This window comes from Equus asinus, chromosome 8 (assembly GCF_041296235.1).
Source record: "Equus asinus isolate D_3611 breed Donkey chromosome 8, EquAss-T2T_v2, whole genome shotgun sequence".
NCBI classification, from domain to species: Eukaryota; Metazoa; Chordata; class Mammalia; order Perissodactyla; family Equidae; genus Equus; species Equus asinus.
The window spans coordinates 76,608,376-76,626,502 of NC_091797.1; the positions used below are offsets into that span (position 1 = coordinate 76,608,376).

Below are 18,127 nucleotides of genomic sequence, written 5' to 3' on the forward strand. Positions count from 1 at the left end.
TGACAAGCGGTGCCTAGGTCCACACTCGGGATCCAAATGGGTGAACCCCAGGCCGCAGAAGCGGAGCATGCAAACTTAACCACTATGCCACTGGGCTGGCCCCTCTTCATTCTTTTTAAATAGTTACTTAATGTTTCCTTGTATTTAACCAATCTCCTGTTGATGGATATTTAAGCTGTTTACAATATTTTCTACCATAAACCATGGTAGATGAACCAAGGCAAATGAACCACCTTATAAATGAGGATGGGCATTCACGTGGCTGTTATCTCCAGCAGGAGTTCTGAACCTTTCAGGGTTTTTTGGTGCCACGACACGTTTGGAAGTCTTGTGAAGCCTCTGTCTGGTACGATGTACGAAAATCCCAGACTCCTGGAGGCAAGCGGGTGGTCACTATACGGGACATTATCCAATTTAGGCATGGTGAGCCCCTCTTGTCAGAGACTTCTGGGAACCCTCCCGAAATCCACGTTTCTAGATGCCAGCCAAGCTTTTAAGACGCCTTTCTCAAACTGCTAGGTCAACTCTTTTCTGCACTGGCCCTTTGCCCTTGGCCAAGGCATCTTTACAGAAAAATTATGATCAATAGGACACACATAGCAAGGTAAGACCAGCGTGTTGCATTGAACTCACTTATGCTCTTCGGAGATCCTGGACTCAGCTAGACAAAATGAATCCCAAGAATCAGAAAGGTTTATCTTAGAAAGAGAGGTGGATTCCTCCTTAAGTTTTTGTATGAGCCTTTCTTTGCCTGAGCCGAGGCATCAACTCAGGCACGGCACAACTGTGGCCAGTGAGTTAGAGCTGACCTGAACGCCTTCCAGGACAGAGGCAACGAAGATCATGATACTGAGCAGACTCACACAAGAAGTCCAATCCCAGAGGGTGCACGAGGGTCCCCTAGAAACACAGACTTTACAACATTAAGGCATCTCAAGCAGGACATGCATTAATCTGAAGGTCAAGGTGTCAGGGTCCCCATACGGCCCCCTGTCACGTGACTTCCCATCCTAGCATTCTTGCTCCAGTTCAAATAATTCCGTAGCGTCCTTGGTTTCAGAAGGACTGCTTGAGGCAGTCAATTCCAAACCATTTTGCTTATCCGTGACTCGTGTGGACAGCTTGGGGTGTTCTTCATGGAGAGTGCTGGAGCTGAGCCGTGCGCTGCTGTCAGGTGAGATCTTAGACTCAGCATCTGAGCTGCAAGCTCACAGCTGGCTTGGGAAGGCAGCAAGGGGAGTGTCCCTTCAGGAAGAGAGGAAAGCTGCCGGACCAGGTCTGAAAAATCAAGATCGGTAACACACTCTCCTCCCCTCGCCTGAGCCTCCCAGGTCCTGGATTTTGTTTTTCTCCGTTGTTAAGAAATCACTGTGTCCTATTCAGTAAGTAAAACTTTATTCTTTTTCAATCATCTCCTCCCCTCTGCCAGACCTTTGTCTGGAAGGGTTGTACACAAGAGGGACAAAAACATTGTCACAGAAAAACATTTTTAGGCAACTTATCCAGAAAGACTCGTGAGATTCAGAATGTGGTCACGGCGAAATCCTGCATTTTCAAAAATGTTCAAAATGGATTTATGTAATTCCTGGCCCCTTTCATCCTGATCATCGATCTAGTGAGCAGCCCAGAAAAGATAATGTCTTTTGTGGAGACAGTTGCATTGAATGGACTGCCTCACTAAGATGCGTGTACCAGGAGAAAGTGAGAGGTAAGCTATCAGTCCATTGATGGAAATGCAACTAATCGCAAAGTCAAATACAGCGATCAATAGCAGTGACACATCCCCTACCTGTCAGGAGTGGGTGGGAAGGTCACAGTCTCTGTGAGGTGTCCTCGCCCAACTTGCTGCTTTGGGCAGGGATCACGGTTAGGAATGCAATCAGTCTGCATCAGAAATGGAGAGCCAATCAGCAGCTGGATTTAAATGCTCCTGTCAAGAAGCAAACACTTCATCGTGGACTTCTATAAGAACCTAAATGATACAGCACCATCCAGGATGTTCTCACAGCATATGGTCCCACAGAGGGCTGTCCCAAATCTGCCACAGTCCTACATCCCGGTCCTGTTCACTGAGTGGAGCGATTTCGCCCAATTTTAGCTCGTGCTGAGCCTGAAACCGCTCACAGCAGACAGCAGCCGGTTTCCGCTTAGATTTGGGATTTGTGAATTCAGGATCCCAAAGAAGCGGCAAAAAAAGAGGTAACTATGTGAGGTGATGGGTATGTTCATGAGCTTGATTGCAGTAAACATTTCATAATCATACATACATCAAAAGATCACCCTGTAGGCCTTAAACATAGACAATTTTTATTTGTCAATTATTCCTTGATAAAGCTGGGGGAAAAAAAGAGCCAGCAGCTTCTCTTTGGCTGCAGCCAAGCTGAGATGCTGCAGCCAAGCCAAACAGCCGCGTCCCAAGTTCAAGAGACGAGCAAGCTTCTCCTGAGCCCTCTTCATCGTGTTGGTCTGCGAGCCCAAGTTGAGCCCCACAAAAGTACGCACATCAGCTGGAAAATCGTCTCTAAAGGCTGGACACGCGATTTCACGGGAGCCCATTAGCAACCAAAAACTGCTTTTTCAAACCTCAAAAGTGTATCTCCATTTGGAGATTGCCTCTCTTTTTCAGACTGTCTCCCTTTTTTTTCCAGAAGCGTCCAATAAGCAAAAATCATAGTAAAAATTCTCGGTTAGGAAGACTTGTTCTGTTTTCGAGGCACAAAGAATTCAAATTCAAGCCACCCACGTTCAAGGCAAGAACGTGTGTCCCAATGACACTTTTTCCTGCAGCTCACCCTGATCGTGACGGTCCCTCTAGCACTTATGAAATTGTAGCGTATGATATTTTACACCAATTTTAATCATACATCCGGATGTAATCGCTATAAAATACAAAGCCATTAAAGAAAATTCTTCCCCCTTTATTTTCATTGCAAACTTACTTAAATCCCTTGCAGTAAGTTCAGCATTTACAGGGTGAGGGGGCTGCGGCAGCAGCCGGAGCACCCCCCCCCCCCCCCCCCGGTTTCTCTACAGCTTTGCTCCGGCCCTGGGAACTGATTTAAAACTTTTTTCCTGCACTTGGAGAAGAGAACAATACAAACTTTTGACATTTTTGGTACACCCAAAGTTCACCTTTGGGGATGTTTGGACCCTTTCACCTCCCACCTTGAGAGAACAAAAACCAAAGGCGCCACCCACATTGGGCTTTCTCCCTTCGTTTCATCCACAACAGTTAAAAGAGGCCAAGGGACCCAGCCAGTCATCACTCCTGGTGTCCATCCCTCAGTGGTAAATCCAAGAGATGATTTTGACCTCTCACAAGAGATTCAGCTACAGCTAAAGCTGCTGTCTCACACCACAGGCAACTCCATAGCCACCCAGGCATCTAAGACTCGTCATTCATTCCAGGAGACCGTGCAGACTGCCCCGTGGCCCCTGGGCAGGTACCCGATGCTCAGCAAGGTCTTCAGAAAGGAGCTCAGGGCCAAGGCCACCTTGGTCATGGTCATAAGGAAGAAGACGGCCAGTGTTTATACAGCTAGGAATCTCATGTCTTAGGAAGGACATTCCCTGCCCCTTCATCCTTCCTTTTCGAAAACAACCCTTCCACCACCTTCGATGAGTCAGGGTCCACTGAGCAAATCTCCATGCTGTGCCCCCTGTGTCAGGGCTTCCCAAGCCCACCCCCAGGTTTGATGATGTGCTCGGAGCACTCACTGGACGCAGCATAGAGTCATTCTCATGGCTAAGATGTGTTACAGCAAAAGGAGACAGCAAAATCAGGCCAGAGAAAAGGCGCATACATGAGGTACAGAGAAAACCAGGTGCAAGCTGCCAAGGGTCGTCTCCCAGTGGGGTCACATGGGATGCACTAAATTCCTCCGGCGAGGGGTGGTGAAATGCTGTCTACCAGGGAAGCTCGCCTGAGCCTAAGATTCCAGGGTTTTTATCATAGGTACCTGCTGCATAGCACATACCAAAATCACAGGCTCCCAGGTGTTCAGCATAAACCATGTTGCTCATACAAACAGTTTAGGCCAGAGATCCACTCCTGTCAATTCTGGGGATGGTGGGAACCTTCCTGGAATTCAAATTCCTTAATGCCAACCAAGGCTCAACCTGCAGGCAGGCGTTTCTACGAATAGCAGTCTCAAGCCTGCTGTGTGTACTGTTTTCTGCACACCAGGGCACACTGGAGGATGAGTCTTATGAGCCCATCTGAACAGTGGGATCTGTGAGCAAGGCCTCCGGAACTTAGCTCATAGCTCAGGTTGGGCAGAAAGTAACAACTCAGGAACAAAGAGCAGAGACAGCCATACGCAGCCACTGCTAACCTGTTATCCATCTGGACCCAGCCTGAGGGGGAGCATCTGGGAAGGGACACGGGGGCTCCAGAAACTGGACCATGTAGGGTCCCCCTTCCCAGGATCTGCCCACAGATGGGAGAGGTACCAAGGGGTGTATCCAGAGTGTGACTGAGACCCACAGTGTGTCTGGAAGCAAAGTCCAGAGTATAAGAGGGACAAAGCCACCAGCCCTGGCCAGCTAAGCAGGACATCGGCCTTCTTCACCCTGAGGCTTCTGACGGCATGCTTCCTTGGTTCAGTAAACATTGGCTTTGTGCCTAGAACACAGGCCAGGCCAGGCTCTGGGAGGAGGGGTGTGAGTTGGCCACTGCGAGCAAGAGGCAAGATCCTCCTCAGCTGCACTGAGCCCGTCTCCCCAGTAGAACTTTCTGGCCTGTGAGCTCCACTCTGGGCTACCTCCACTCCAGTTTTTTCAGTTGGAAACCTAGACCCAAGGAGCTAGGGTGGGCAAGGCACCCAGGAGGGGCAGAATAAAGAGGTGGGACCACCTAGCCTGCCTCCAGACTTGCCAAGAAAACAGAAAAGAAGGGAGAAAGTGTCTGGACTGGTGGAATAAGATCCCATTTCGAAAGCAAATAGGCCGGGGCCAGCCCGTTGGCATAGCGGTTAAGTTGACATGCTCCCCTTCTGCAGCCCGGGGTTCGCAGGTTTGGATTGCTTGGCACAGACCTGCATACTGCTTATGAAGCCATGCTGTGGCAGGCGTCCCACATATAAAGCAGAGGAAGACGGACACGGATGTTAGCTCAGGGATAATCTTCCTCAAAAAATAAGCACATAGCCCAGAGTTTGAACCTTGGTTCTTAACCAGCTTTGTGACCTTGCAGACAGATGCTCATCTCTCCAGGCCTCAGTTTCCCCATCTGTCCGACAGGAATATCAGTATCTTCTATTTGTATATAAGTTAATGCAGCAATAAAAGGCGTGGGCTCTGGAGTCGGAATCACCTGGTTCACATTCCAGTCCTACTCTGCCACTTGCTAACTGCGTGGCCTGAGGAAGGTCTCCAACCGACCTAGGCCCCACTCCCAGCGCTGGGGGCTAAAGCTGACGATTCAGGGCTTACCTCAACCTCAGACCTGGGGCTGGAGAGTTCTGAGAGGGCTTCCTGGGGAAGGTGGAAACTTGAGAGTGGCCCAGGGGGGCTGGCATGCTGAGGAAGGTGGGGGAGGGCTCCTCCCTGGTACAAGCACCTCGATGCTCCCCGGTGGGGAGGGAGGAAGGAGAGAGGGAGGGCGTCTCAGGCACTTTCTTGCCGTTTGTCAGTTTTTCTCATCTGAAAAATAGGAATGTTGGACTGAATGATCCTTGAGGTCATTCCTAGCCATGATGACCTGTTTTTCTGTATTTAAAAAAAGGTTGATGCAAGACTTTTGGGGAGCAAAAAGGCAGGAGGGTAGGGGGTCATAGCATGGTCGTGGGCCAGACTGTCAGCGTCAGAGGCTGGAAAAGAGTTTCCAGGCAATGAGGATAGTTGAGAAAGTCAGTTCGCTGGGAAGAGGGCAAGATGGCCCAGCAATGAAGTTTCTGGGGACTGCTGTGGAGCTAGAGGCAGGAGGCTGTCCAGGAGCCATGGCTGGCCAGCAGGAACCACACCATCTTCCAGGAAAGCGAGACCTGAGGACTCAGGAATGCGAATGCTGGGGAGAGGCCCGGCCTTCCTCCTCCCTCAGCCATCACCTCCACCTTCCCGCTACGCTGGAGATATTGAGAACTCGGGGCAGGGGCAGGGCCATTACCTCTTTCCTGCTACTCGGGTTCTGGCAACGCCAAGACCTCCTGTTCTCCGTCAGCCCCCCAAAATCCCAAAGAAACGTAATTTATCATAACCAACATTAACAGAGAAATCACTGCTCTTTTTCAAAGACTTATGCTTGGTCTCATTTAATCCCCATCACATTACTATTGCTCCCATTTTACAGGTGGGGAGATTGAGGCTCAGATGGGTTTGTTGACTTTCCCCAGTCACATAGGATGTAGCAGATCCCGGATTCAGCCCCCACGCCCACGCCTCTCATCACTATGGAATACAACCCATTTATCTAAATATAAACCACATACTTGTTATGCAAACAGGGCTTCAAGCCTTGTTCCTAATTTCCCTACAAATTCTTCCTAGTTAAGAATTCCGGAGCCACCACTGCACTCAAGCTGGCCTTGGCCTCTGAGCTTTGGATTCTGGAGGGCAGAGATGGCAGTCTCAGCTGGTGGTCCTAGAAGGAGCGTGCCCTTGGCTTCTTGCCCTGGCCTGGTCCCCCATTGGCTAGTGGCCTTGGGGGAGTGACTCCCCTCTGGGCCTGACGGCATCGCCCTGTCCAATGAGGCCTTGGCAGGATTAGAGGCTCCCAGGCCTAGGAGCTTCCAGCGCTGGGAGCAGCTCCCACCCCCAGGGAGGCCAGGAGGCCAGGGGCGGGACCTGCTCGGGGTTAAATACACCTGTTAAGCATTCGGCGGCCAGCGTCTGTCCTGGTCCTCCCAGCGGAAAGTCTGACCACACTCAATCATGGTAAGCACCTGCCGGGGCCAGGGCAGCCTCCCTCGGGTGGTAGGATCTGCAGTGAGCCTTTCAGAAGCACTTTGTGTCCAAGCTTCCAAGTCTTATTGTCTTTTTCTTTCTCCTTAGACGACTTATAGCAACAAAGGAGAGAAGGTAAGCAGGAGAGGAAGCGTGGGGTCTGGGTCTGAAAGGGGGTCAGAGTCCTGGGAGACTGGGATGTCAGCAAAGAGCAGAAGAGGAATAGCTCCAGTGGGTATGTCATGTCCACGATGCATACTCTGCATCGAGTTCCTCTCCGGGCCCCCCAGACTGAGCTGGACTCAACATCACCCTCCTAAGAAAAACTTTTACCTCTTCTTAAATTCCTACCAATCTCTCAATCCTGTCTGGAAGTACTTTCTAAGGTCTAACTGAGATCTGTGTTGCTATAGCATAAAGCTGTTTCCCTCTCTGAAACCTGGGCACACCTCCTGAAGGAACTTCCTCATCCTGGACCCCCAGGAGCTCAATTTCCACATGAGAAACCTCTTTTGAGTTTGGCAAGGCTGTGGGGGTTTGGCTTCTCTGTGTTGTGGGATTGGGCCTGGGACGAGAGAGGTGGCTAGGGGACATCTCTCCAGCCACACTTTTCTGGACTCACTTCTAGGGACTCAGCCTCTCCCCTCTCTCCTTCTGCAGCCTGAGAAAGGCCGATTCCTCCACTTCCACTCCGTGACCTTCTGGGTTGGCAACGCCAAGCAGGTAGAAACCAGTGTGAGGTGTTGGAGTGGACAGAGGGCAGGCGAGAGAACCTCCCGGACAGGGCAGGCCTGCAGCGGGTCTGTGATTGGCCCCCGGGAGGGGAGGATCAGGGCCAGTACCGGAAAGGACAGACACTCTTTGGATCCTATGTACACAATCAGGGCCACAGATCCCAGCAGGAAACTTATCTGAGTCAGAATGGGCCAGGGAGCAGCTTTTCTTCCCAGGAAGGACTCTGCCCCCAGGGCAACAGGGCAAACAGGCTGAGGGGGGCTGGGGGCTCTCAGCTGGGGACTCCCTGGGCTGGCCCTTCGACCCTCATGAACCTGGTTGCAACTCTGTGGTCCAGGCTGCGTCATTCTACTGCAATAAGCTGGGCTTTGAACCTCTAGCCTACAAGGGCCTGGAGACGGGTTCCCGGGAGGTGGTCAGCTACGTGATCAAGCAAGGGAAGGTGAGTCCCCACCCCAGGACTCCCAGTCGACCAGGAGGCCAGCCTCTGTCCCCCTGCTGGTCTCTGAGCTCCCTGAGGGCTCCGGCACCTCTGGGTGAAGTAGACCAGAGGGCCCTTTCTCCAGGCAGGCCTAGTCCTCTTCCAGAATGCCCGGCATGGCTAGGGGAGCATGGGCTGACTTCAGACCCACCGGCCCCTTGACCCAGCACCTTTGTACAACATGCAAGAGGGATCTTCTTACTTTTGTCTCCTTCTCTGCCTGGCTCAATGCTGGCCTCACAGATGTTCAGGAAAGGTTGGCAGAGGCCTCGATGTCAGAGCTGGAAGACTGAGCAGTGCCTTGGTCCATGGGATCCCTGGGGCTTTCCCCCATGGGGAGGCCTGACTCAGCCTCCAGGGCTCTGGGAGGGTCTGGCATATGGGAAGCCCCCATCCCTCAGGACCAGGGTGGGACGCAAAGGCAGAGAAGGGACTGGAAAACAGAGTCAAGGAGTCCTGCCTGACTGGGAGAGGTAATCTGGTCCTGATGCCCCCTGGCATTTTACCCCCAGGGGTATCTCACCGGTGGGCAGGGAGGAGGGGATCGGGGTGCACCTCCACACACTCACCTGAGCCACCAGCCCACCTCCCTTCTTCTCTGTATCTTAGATTATTTTTGTCTTCTCCTCCGCCCTCAACCCTTGGAACAAAGGTGAGGGGGCCCCGGGGGTTTGGGGTGCCAGGAGGTGGAGACATGGTACTGTGGGTGGGGTCAGGATTCAGGGAGGGGGCCTCAGCCAGGAGGGAGATGGAGCCCAGAAGGCTGAGAGCACAGGTGAGGGGGCTGTGCCTCCAGTGCAACCCACCTCCCCCGCTGACCACAGAGATGGGCGATCACCTGGTGAAACACGGCGACGGAGTGAAGGACATCGCCTTCGAGGTGGAAGATTGTGACTACATCGTGCAGGTGAGACCGCACTTGCGCTGGCGCCGAGACGAAGCAATAAGGCTCGGCCTGCCCTCCCTCTGCCGTAGGGACCCCTACAAGTCAGGACTGGAGGGACACTGCCATGTCACCATGACAAGCCTAGACATTGGTGTGACACACACCTGAGTTCCAGGGACGCCCTGCCCCTTACTCACTGTGTGTCCTCTCTCTTATCCTCAGTTTCCACATCTGCAAAATAGGATAACCACAGCACCTACCTCACTGAGTTGTAACAAAGAGGAAATCAGATCATAATGCCCATTTCTTAAGCACGACTTGGAACCCAACACGGTACTCTAGAGGCAGTTTAGAGGTTCAGAGCACAGATCCTAGAGGCAGACTGCCCCGGTCTGAATCTTATGAGCTGTGTGACATTGGGCAAGTGAATTAACTTCTCTGTGCCTCACTTTCCTCACCTGTAAAATGGAGCTGACAGTGCCTTTAGTAGACTGTTGCCGTGAGGGTTAAAGAGGTTAATACCAGCAACAGGGCCTGATGTTCGAGAAGCACAGATGTGCAGTAAGTCAGGTTTTGCTAAATAAATGCATGAATCACAAGTGTGAGGCACTGGGAGAGGGTCTGACACACAGTAAGTGCTCAATAAATGCCAGCTCATATTCTTCTCATCCAACCACCCTTTTTACAGATGGGGAAACTGAGAACTGGAGACGGTGAAGGGCCACAAAGTGAGTTAGCAGAGGCAGGACAGACCCCCCACTCCCACCTGCTTTGTCTCCCACAGCCCCAACTTTGGGCCTTGGCCTGCCTCAGTTTCCCTATTTGCCAAATGGGCATGAAGCATGGGTATCAGGGGCAACAGCTGAAGCTGGCAGGGGGGGGTTCCTGCCCGGGCCTGGAAAAACTGGAGGAGGCTGCGGCAGGACCACTCCAAGGCGATCCAGCAGGGGTAGCCGGCAAGGGCTCCGGAGGGTCCAGCCCTGACGGCTTCCCCCACCCCATGTCTTCTGCAGAAAGCCCGGGAACGGGGCGCCAAAATCGTGCGGGAGCCCTGGGTCGAGCAGGATAAGTTTGGGAAGGTGAAGTTCGCTGTGCTGCAGACGGTGAGTTAAATTGGGTGCCCTACCGCTGCTGCTGTCAGTACCCCCTGAGATGCCCAGATCCCCCTCTCGGCCCCACCCCAACTCCATGACGTCACCCCACCCTCGTGCCCCAAAGCACAGACATTCATTCTCCCTCCAGTCTGACCACCTGTAAGGCTTGGCCAGCGTGCGGAGGCTGGTGAGAGCTTCCAGTGCCCCCTGGGGCTTTCCTTCCCCCACAGTGGGGGTGATAGGAGGGGATGTAAGCTGCAGGCAGGGGCTTGGAAGAAAGGAGAGGGGTGGGGCCTTGGGCAGCCCTGTCCTGCACTAGCTGTGTGACTCTGGGCAAATCAGTTCACCTCTCTGCGCCTCCGTTTAAATGAGCAGGGACTGGAGTTGGACCCTAACCCGTGCTCCTTGACCCTTCTGTGCTTCAGTGTCTTCAGCTCTAACCTAGGGTCATTGTGAGGATCAATGAGACCATTTGTGTACAGCACTTGGAACAACAGGGCCTGGCATCTTGTACACACTCAGCAAAGATGACCAGGTCTGTCTGGCATCTGTGTTATCGTCACACAGACAGTCATAGGTCCTACCTCCTCAAGACTATATACAACTTAAAGATTGCTAAGATGATTGAAAGAGCCCTTTGGTATAATTTGATCCAGCACCCTCAGCCATTCTTCATTTAGGCTACACATTTTTATTGAGCATCTGCTATGAGCCAGGCACTGCCCTGGGTGCTGGGGACACCAGGATGAGGAAAGCAGATCCCTCTCCTCACAGAGCTTCCGCTCCTGAGGGGCAGACAGACTGTCAGAGAAATTCCCCAACAAATGATAGATGGCAATTCATTTCAGAAAGGGGGAGTGACTTGCCCCAGATCACATGCGGAGTCAGGGTCCAACCGGGCTGGAACCCAGGACTGTGTTGGCGCCATGAAATGTGGCCTGGCCTCAGCGGGGATGGGAGCTCAGGGGCCAAGCCTGGCTGTTTTCCACTCACAGTATGGGGACACTACACACACCCTGGTGGAGAAGATGAGCTACGCCGGCCGCTTCTTGCCTGGATTCGAGGCCCCAGCATTCAGGGACCCGCTACTCTCCAAGCTGTGCGTGCTCCCGTCATGGATGCAGACGGGCTTCTCTGAGGGGGCAGAGCATCTGGGAGCCTGCCAGGGAGCTCCTGAGGGTCCCCAAGGGTGGCTTGAAGAGGCAGCCCAGATGCTAAGAGCATAGGCTCTAGAAGCAGGCTGCCTGGGTTCAGATCCCAGCTCTGTCGCGTTATAGCCATTTAACCTCGGCAAGTTACTTTATTTCTCTAGGCCTCAGTTTCTTCGTCTGTAAAATGGGGCTAGTAACTGTGAGTGAGGTGACAAAAAATAAAGTGCCCATAGTAAGTGCTACATCCATGTGAGCTACTATTGTTATCAAGGGGCCAGTGGGCAGGGGGTGGTGCAGAGAACAGCTCCTCACCCCCCAACGGCTTCCCTCTCCCAGGCCCAACTGCAGTCTTGAGATAATCGATCACGTCGTGGGAAACCAACCTGATCATGAGATGGAGTCGGCCTCAGAATGGTGAGTCCCGGGCCCACGCCCTTCCCACAAAGGTGACAGGCCCTCACAGGGGACAGGCCCACTTCCCAGTTCTTGTTGGGAAATAGAGCAAGGTAGGGGGAGGCTAACCTGGGGTCACCGATTCATCTGTTCCCTGTAAAGCTGTCACCATGGAGACCAGAGGATTTAAGGCCCAAAGTGATCCACAGGTCCTCTTTCTGAGGAACCTTGGAGAATTGGCACAGGGGGTCTCCCAGCCCAGAGACGCTTGGAGGAAGACGGTCACTGCCCAAACAGCGCCCTTGTGCAAATTAGATGCAAGAGGCCCTTCTCAGAGCCCTCCCCTCCTGGAGGGTTGGAGGGTTGCCATACTGCAGATCCTGTTACTAGACACTTTATTTCCACCCGAGGGAAAACTGTCATAATAAAGGGACAAATCTACAAGGGACATGACGTGAATGATGGTTCCTTCATGGAGCCTGCTCAGGGAACAAATTCTAGAAGGTGAAAATAGAGGCGGGGAGCCAGTCCCCAGCTGGCACTCAGAGCCGACGTGTCCCTCTGGCCACCCTGCAGGTACCTGAAGAACCTGCAGTTCCACCGTTTCTGGTCTGTGGATGACACGCAGGTGCACACAGAATACAGCTCTCTGCGTTCCATTGTGGTGGCCAATTACGAGGAGTCCATCAAGATGCCCATTAATGAGCCAGCGCCGGGCAGGAAGAAGTCTCAGATCCAGGTGGGGCCTGCTCTGGGCCCTGGGGGCCTGGTTGGGAATTTGAGAGCTCTTGTGGGGGTAGGGATGTGCATGAGGGGGGCCAATGACAGTAGTTTCCTTTCCTTCCCACAGGAATACGTGGACTATAACGGAGGCGCTGGGGTCCAGCACATTGCTCTCAAGACCCATGACATCATCACAGCGGTTAGAAGCCCCTTCCTGGCTCTAACTCACCTCCCACTCAGCTCCCGAGTCAATTTCTGCAAAATAAAAAGGGGGCGGGGGGAGTGGCAGTCCTGGGCCCCCTTCACCGGCCCAGAGGGCTGACAGGGTCCCTTACTGGTTCCTGCCACTCATATGCAGGCACATTCCCTGCCGGGATACAGTGTCTCTGCAGAACACTCTTGGCTTTATCAGTAGCAGGTGCCAGAGTAACAGAAAGCCTGGACTCTAGTCCCGGTTCTGCAAGTGACTTGCTGTGTACTTGGAGGGAGTCAACCCCCTCTCTGGGCTTCAGTTACCTCACCTTGAAAATGAGGATATTGGGCTACAAGGTGAATTAGGTCCTTTCAGTTGAACTAAATGTCCTGAGTCTATGGATCCAGCCCTTGGGGAGGCTGGGTCCTACCTATTCCTTATGTGGCAGAGTATGGCAGAGTGGACAAGAGCCTGAACTGTCCCATTCAATCCTGGCCCAACCAAGAATTCAGTGCATGACCTTGGCAACTTCATTCATTCGTTCACTCATTTATTCATTCGCTCAGTGGATGTTTTTTGAGCCCCCGCTAAGTACTGGGCACGGCTTTAGGTGCTTGGGATGCGTCAGCCAACAAGATGTGTCTGCCCTTACGGAGGCAGAAACTGAAATAAGGAAAATACATGTTAGATGGCGGTGCGTGCTCTGGAGGAGAAAGCAGGCCGATGGGAGAGGGCGGGTAAAGGACGCTGTGTGGTGACCACGCATAGGGTGGTCACAAAAGGCCTCACTGAAAGGGGACATATGAGGATGCAGAGTTGGAAGGAGAGAAGGATGTGGAAATCCAGGAAAAGTGCCCCAGGCAGAAAGGACAGTCAAAGCAGAGGAAGGTTGAAGGAACAGCAAGGAGATCAGTGTGGCTGGAACAGAAGGAGCAAGGCAGAGAGGGGCAGGAGACGAGGTCAGAAGGTAGGATTGGGGGCAGATGGCCGGAGCCATGGTGAGGGCTTTGAATGTGACTGAGACGGGACACCACAGTGGGTTAAGCAGGAGAGTGACATGATTTGACTTGTATTTTAATAGAATCTCTCTGGCTACTATGTTGAAAATAGATATTTAATCTCTCAATGCCTCAGTTTCTCCAGCTATGAAATGGGGATGATAATTGTCCAGGTGCCTCAAAAGATTCCTGCATGGACATAATGAGGCCACACAGAGCGAGTGCTGGAGACAGGCCCAGTGTCAGTGTTCCATACATGGTAGCCATGGCTGTTCTTCTCACAGGACCCGCGAGGACCAGGGGAGGAAGGGGATGAGGTCACATTGCATCCTCGCTGTTGCAGGGAGCTAGGATGGGGACCCTGCCTCCTCCCGGCCCAGCACCTCCACCTGGCTAGGGGTTCTGAGCATGGAGGAAGGAGGCTGAGCCTGACCTGTTCTGAGACAGATTCGCCACTTGAGAGAGAGAGGCATGGAGTTCTTGGCTGTTCCGTCCTCGTACTACAGACAACTGCAGGAGAAGCTCAAGTCGGCCAAGATCCGGGTGAAGGAAAGCATCGATGTCCTGGAGGTGAGGCTCGTGAAGGAGCCTTGGTTGGCTGGGGAGAATGAGCCCTGAGCTCCACCTTCCCTCACACATACTGTCTAAGTCTATACCCGCCATCAGGCACCGGGACACAGACAGAAAGCCAGACCAGGTCCCTGCCATCATGGGACTTGCTAGTGGGGAGATAGATGACAAACAAATAAGTCACACAAGCACCATCAGAGAGAGAGAGTTGGTGGTGTGCAGAAAGTTGACCTGTGACAGACAGTGACCTGGGGCTACTTTACAGGAGGTGATCAGGAAGGATCTCTCTGAGGAGGTGACATTTCAGTGGAATCTAGATGAGGAGAGGAAGTTGGCAGGTGAAGGGCTGGGGAAAGAGCAGTCCTGGCAGAAGGAATAGCAAGTGCAAAGGTCCTGAAGCAGGAGTAAGCTCTGAGTGTCTGAGGAACAAAAAGGCTAGGGAGGATGAAAGGAAGTGTTTGAGGAGTGACCTCGATCATAGACGTAGGCAGGGGCCAATTCCTCTTGTAGGCCATTTAGGAGTTTGGATTTCTTTCTTCTGTGGCCAGAAACCACTGGAGGGTTTTTTTTGTTTTGTCTTGTTTTGGTGAGGAAGATTTGCCCTGAGTTAACATCCATTGCCAGCCTTCCTCTAGTTTGTATGCGGGACGTTGCCTCAGCATGGCTGTTGAGTGGTGTGTAGGTCCACGCCCGGGATCCAGATGAGTGAAACCTGCCGGCAAAGCAGAGTGCATGAACTCAACCACTATGCTACAGGGCTGGCCCCTGGAGGGTTTTTCTGGTTTTGTTTTTAACAGCTTTATTGATACATAAGTCACTCTTTCAAAGTGCACAATTCAGTAGTTTTTAGCTCTTTACTATGTTGTGCAACCATCATCAAAATCAATGTTAGAACATTTTCATCACTCTAAAACAAAACCTCACACCCCATAGCCATCATCTCCTGATCCCTCCATTCCTGCCCCCACCCCAGCCCTAGGCAACCATTAACCTATCTTCCGTCTCTATAGATTTGCCTTTTCTGAACATACTGTATCAATGGAATCATACAACATGTGGTCTGTTGTGTCTGGCTTCTTTCACTCAGCATAGCGTTTTCAAGGTGCATGATGTTGTAGCATGCATCGGCATCTCCTGCCTTTCTATGGCAGAATCCTATTCCATTGCCCAGGCAGAGCACATTTGGATTATCTGTTCATCAGTTGATGGACATTTGGGTTGTTTCCACTTTTTGGCTATTGTGAATAGTGCTACTAGGATCACTCGTGTACAGGTTTTTGCGTGAACACGTTTTTAATTCTCTTGGGTCTATACCTAGGAGTGGAATTGCTGTAACTCTACGCTTAACATTTTGAGGATCTGCCAGACGGTTTTCCACAGTGGCTGCACCGTTTTACATTCCCACCAGCAATGATTCTCATTGAAGGGTTTTAAACAGGGGAATGATATGATTTGATTTTTCAAAGATCCTTCTGATGTCTGTGGGGGACAGACTGTAAGAAGACAAGAGGGCAGCAAGGAGACCAGTGTAGAGGCTTCTGGGGTGGACCAGGCCAGCCTTGACGGTGGCTTACACAGGGACTGTGGCAGGGGGTGGAAACAGGACAATTTGGGGATCTATTTGCAGGTGTCTGGAATGGCTGGAGAAAGGGGTCTTTTCTTGGTTTTGGGGGTGCACGAGCCCCCCGTGAGATCTAAAGGGTGCCTGCCTCCCTGTAACCCAGTCCTCTGTCTCCCACCTAGGAGCTGAAAATCCTGGTGGACTACGATGAGAAGGGCTACCTGCTGCAGATCTTCACGAAGCCCATGCAGGACCGGCCCACGCTCTTCCTGGAAGTCATCCAGCGCCACAACCACCAGGTACCGCCTGTCCCCGGCAAGCCCGAGAGGCATGCAGGGTAGCACGGTTGGCTTTCTGAGCCCACAGCTCACCTCATCTCACCCGCTCCAGGGTTTTGGAGCCGGCAACTTCAACGCACTGTTCAAGGCTTTCGAGGAGGAACAGGATCTGCGGGGCAACCTCACCGACATGCAGACCAACATCCTGGCGCCGGGCAAGTAGGCCCCGCCGGGCCCCGCACGGTGGGCCACGCCCCCTAGTCCTGGAACACGCCCACCCACAGGCCCGGACGAGCAAGCCCTCCTTACTGGCCACTCCCTTTAGACCCCGCCCACCAGCCGGCTCCTCGGCCTCCCCAAGGCTCCGCCCACCCCCACCCCTGACCACGCCCCCAAGCTGGGCCCTCCCTGCTCCCGCCCTCTAGAATAAAGCATACCGGGGTGCTGCGCCTTGTTCTCCTGTTTGTGCCTAGCCTGAGCGGTGGGGCCTTTGGACGCCACCGGGAGCTCAGGGGGGCAGTGCTGCGTGGAGGCCTCCGCGTTGGGGGCTCGGAACCGAGAAGGCACGGGGTGCAAACGCTTTGCTAAGCGGGACCGCACCGGTTGCGGGGAATTCTGGAACCAAGGGGTACAGAGGGCTTGCACTCTAGAGGGGAAGACTGACAGTATCGTTTCGTAGAGTAATAAATGCTATTAAGAAAGTAAAGTAGGTGATGAGACTGTGTGGACGTGAAGCTGGGAGGGGGACTAATTTCCATATCGAGAGAAGACCCCTCTGGGGAGATGACATTTGGGAGCCAGCCATGGGAAAATCTGGGGAAAGAACATCCCAGGAAGAGGAAACAGCAAGAGTAAAGGCCATAAGATGGGATCGCACTTGGTGGCATCCTGTCCGATGGCTTTGTGATCTCTAAAGATAAACTGTCCTCGACTTTGCTGCTCTGAGCCCGAACTTCTCGATATACGAGAGGGGAGGGTGTTAGCCAAGGGACTTTGGGGCAGCATCCTGGCTCAGCACCCACAGGATGCAGTTCCCGGTCTGAAAGGTAGAGCAGGTAGTAGGGTCTGAGCCCCTCAGCTTCTGCCCTCTACCCCCAGCACATCAGCCATCCCTGCCCATGCAGCTGCACTCCCCTCTGCTTGCTCCCAGTGAGGACTTCCTTTGGAAAGATGCTGGTTCATGCTCAAGTGTGAGTGACCCTTGCAAAAGAAGGGTGCAGTTGGGAGAGGAGCTATTGGTCGGAAATCTCTTGGAAGGACATTTGTCTTCAAAACCAGAGAACAGAAGGTGGGGGGGCAAATTGGGTCTCTTTCCTTCTTGCTTCGGATGCTTAACAGCCCTCCCTGAGGACCAGTCACTTCAGAACTAGGAGCAGGTGGATCTTGGTATAAGAAAAAAATCTGAGTCAGTATAATGGGGTATTGGGGGATTTTTTTTTCAGGTTAGAGAAGTCAGAGCTTCTAGGATCATGCACTTCAGAAATGAAAAGAACAGCAGTGAGAAGCCAGAGGGACAATGGCAGGCCCCTGTGCTCCTGGTTAAAAATACCCTCCCTCTATTTTCCCATGGCTTATGCAAAGAAGGGGAATTCTGTACCCCAAGAGGTTGCAAACTGGTGGTTCATGGGCCAAATCTGGCTCACAGATGTGTTTTATTCTGTCTGCTTGCTTTTAAACAAATTTGACTCAACTTTTCAGAAAATTGAAATATTTCACATACGAATTCTAGGATTCTGGTTCTTCTTGGAACTATCAGGCAATTCTGGGCTTGCCTTCCTATCCAGCAACAATCAGCTGGTGCCAAGCAGTGGGTGCCTCTTTAGATGGGACATGAGCAGAGCAGATTTGCATCAGCTGAGCACGGACTAGGGAGCCAGACTGCCTGGGTTCACACTCCAGATCAGCCACTTGCCAGTTGTGTGAACTTGGGCAAGCTACTTGACCTCTCAGTGCCTCAATTTTCCACATCTGTTAAATGGGGATGATAATTAATACTCACCTCCTAGCACTGTGAGTTTAATATCAAAGATGTTTAAAACAGTGCCTGGGTTGAACTGGCCCTATGGCATAATGGTTAAGCCTGGCCTGCACTGCTTCAGTGGCCCAGGTTCACAGGTTCAGATCTCAGGTGTGGACCTATACTGCTTGCCAAGCCATGCTGTGGCGCATCCCACATATAAAA

The 18,127-nt window shown here is 52.5% G+C and overlaps 1 protein-coding gene across 2 annotated transcripts; it reads left to right on the forward strand.

The window, feature by feature from the left end:
- The first annotated feature begins 6,484 nt into the window (after positions 1-6,484).
- Positions 6,485-16,393, forward strand: HPD (4-hydroxyphenylpyruvate dioxygenase). 2 transcript variants are annotated; one of them, XM_014858723.3, is made up of 14 exons: positions 6,485-6,873; positions 6,991-7,017; positions 7,543-7,605; positions 7,955-8,059; positions 8,708-8,750; positions 8,923-9,005; positions 9,998-10,087; positions 11,074-11,177; positions 11,566-11,643; positions 12,199-12,361; positions 12,473-12,544; positions 13,984-14,106; positions 15,850-15,966; positions 16,058-16,393. In XM_014858723.3, exons 1-14 carry the CDS (start codon positions 6,871-6,873, stop codon positions 16,166-16,168), a joined length of 1,182 nt encoding a protein of 393 aa, XP_014714209.1. In that variant the 5' UTR covers positions 6,485-6,870; the 3' UTR covers positions 16,169-16,393. The 2 variants fall into 2 exon arrangements, with proteins under 2 accessions (XP_014714209.1, XP_044631862.1); XM_044775927.2 differs by lacking the exon at positions 7,543-7,605 and having other exon boundaries at positions 6,768-6,873.
- Positions 16,394-18,127: the final 1,734 nt, after the last annotated feature.

Coding starts and splice junctions, on each gene's coding strand:
- HPD (XM_014858723.3), top strand. Junction 11,644..12,198: donor ATGGAGTCGGCCTCAGAATG/GTGAGTCCCGGG, acceptor GCCACCCTGCAG/GTACCTGAAGAACCTGCAGT. Junction 12,362..12,472: donor GGAAGAAGTCTCAGATCCAG/GTGGGGCCTGCT, acceptor TCCTTCCCACAG/GAATACGTGGACTATAACGG.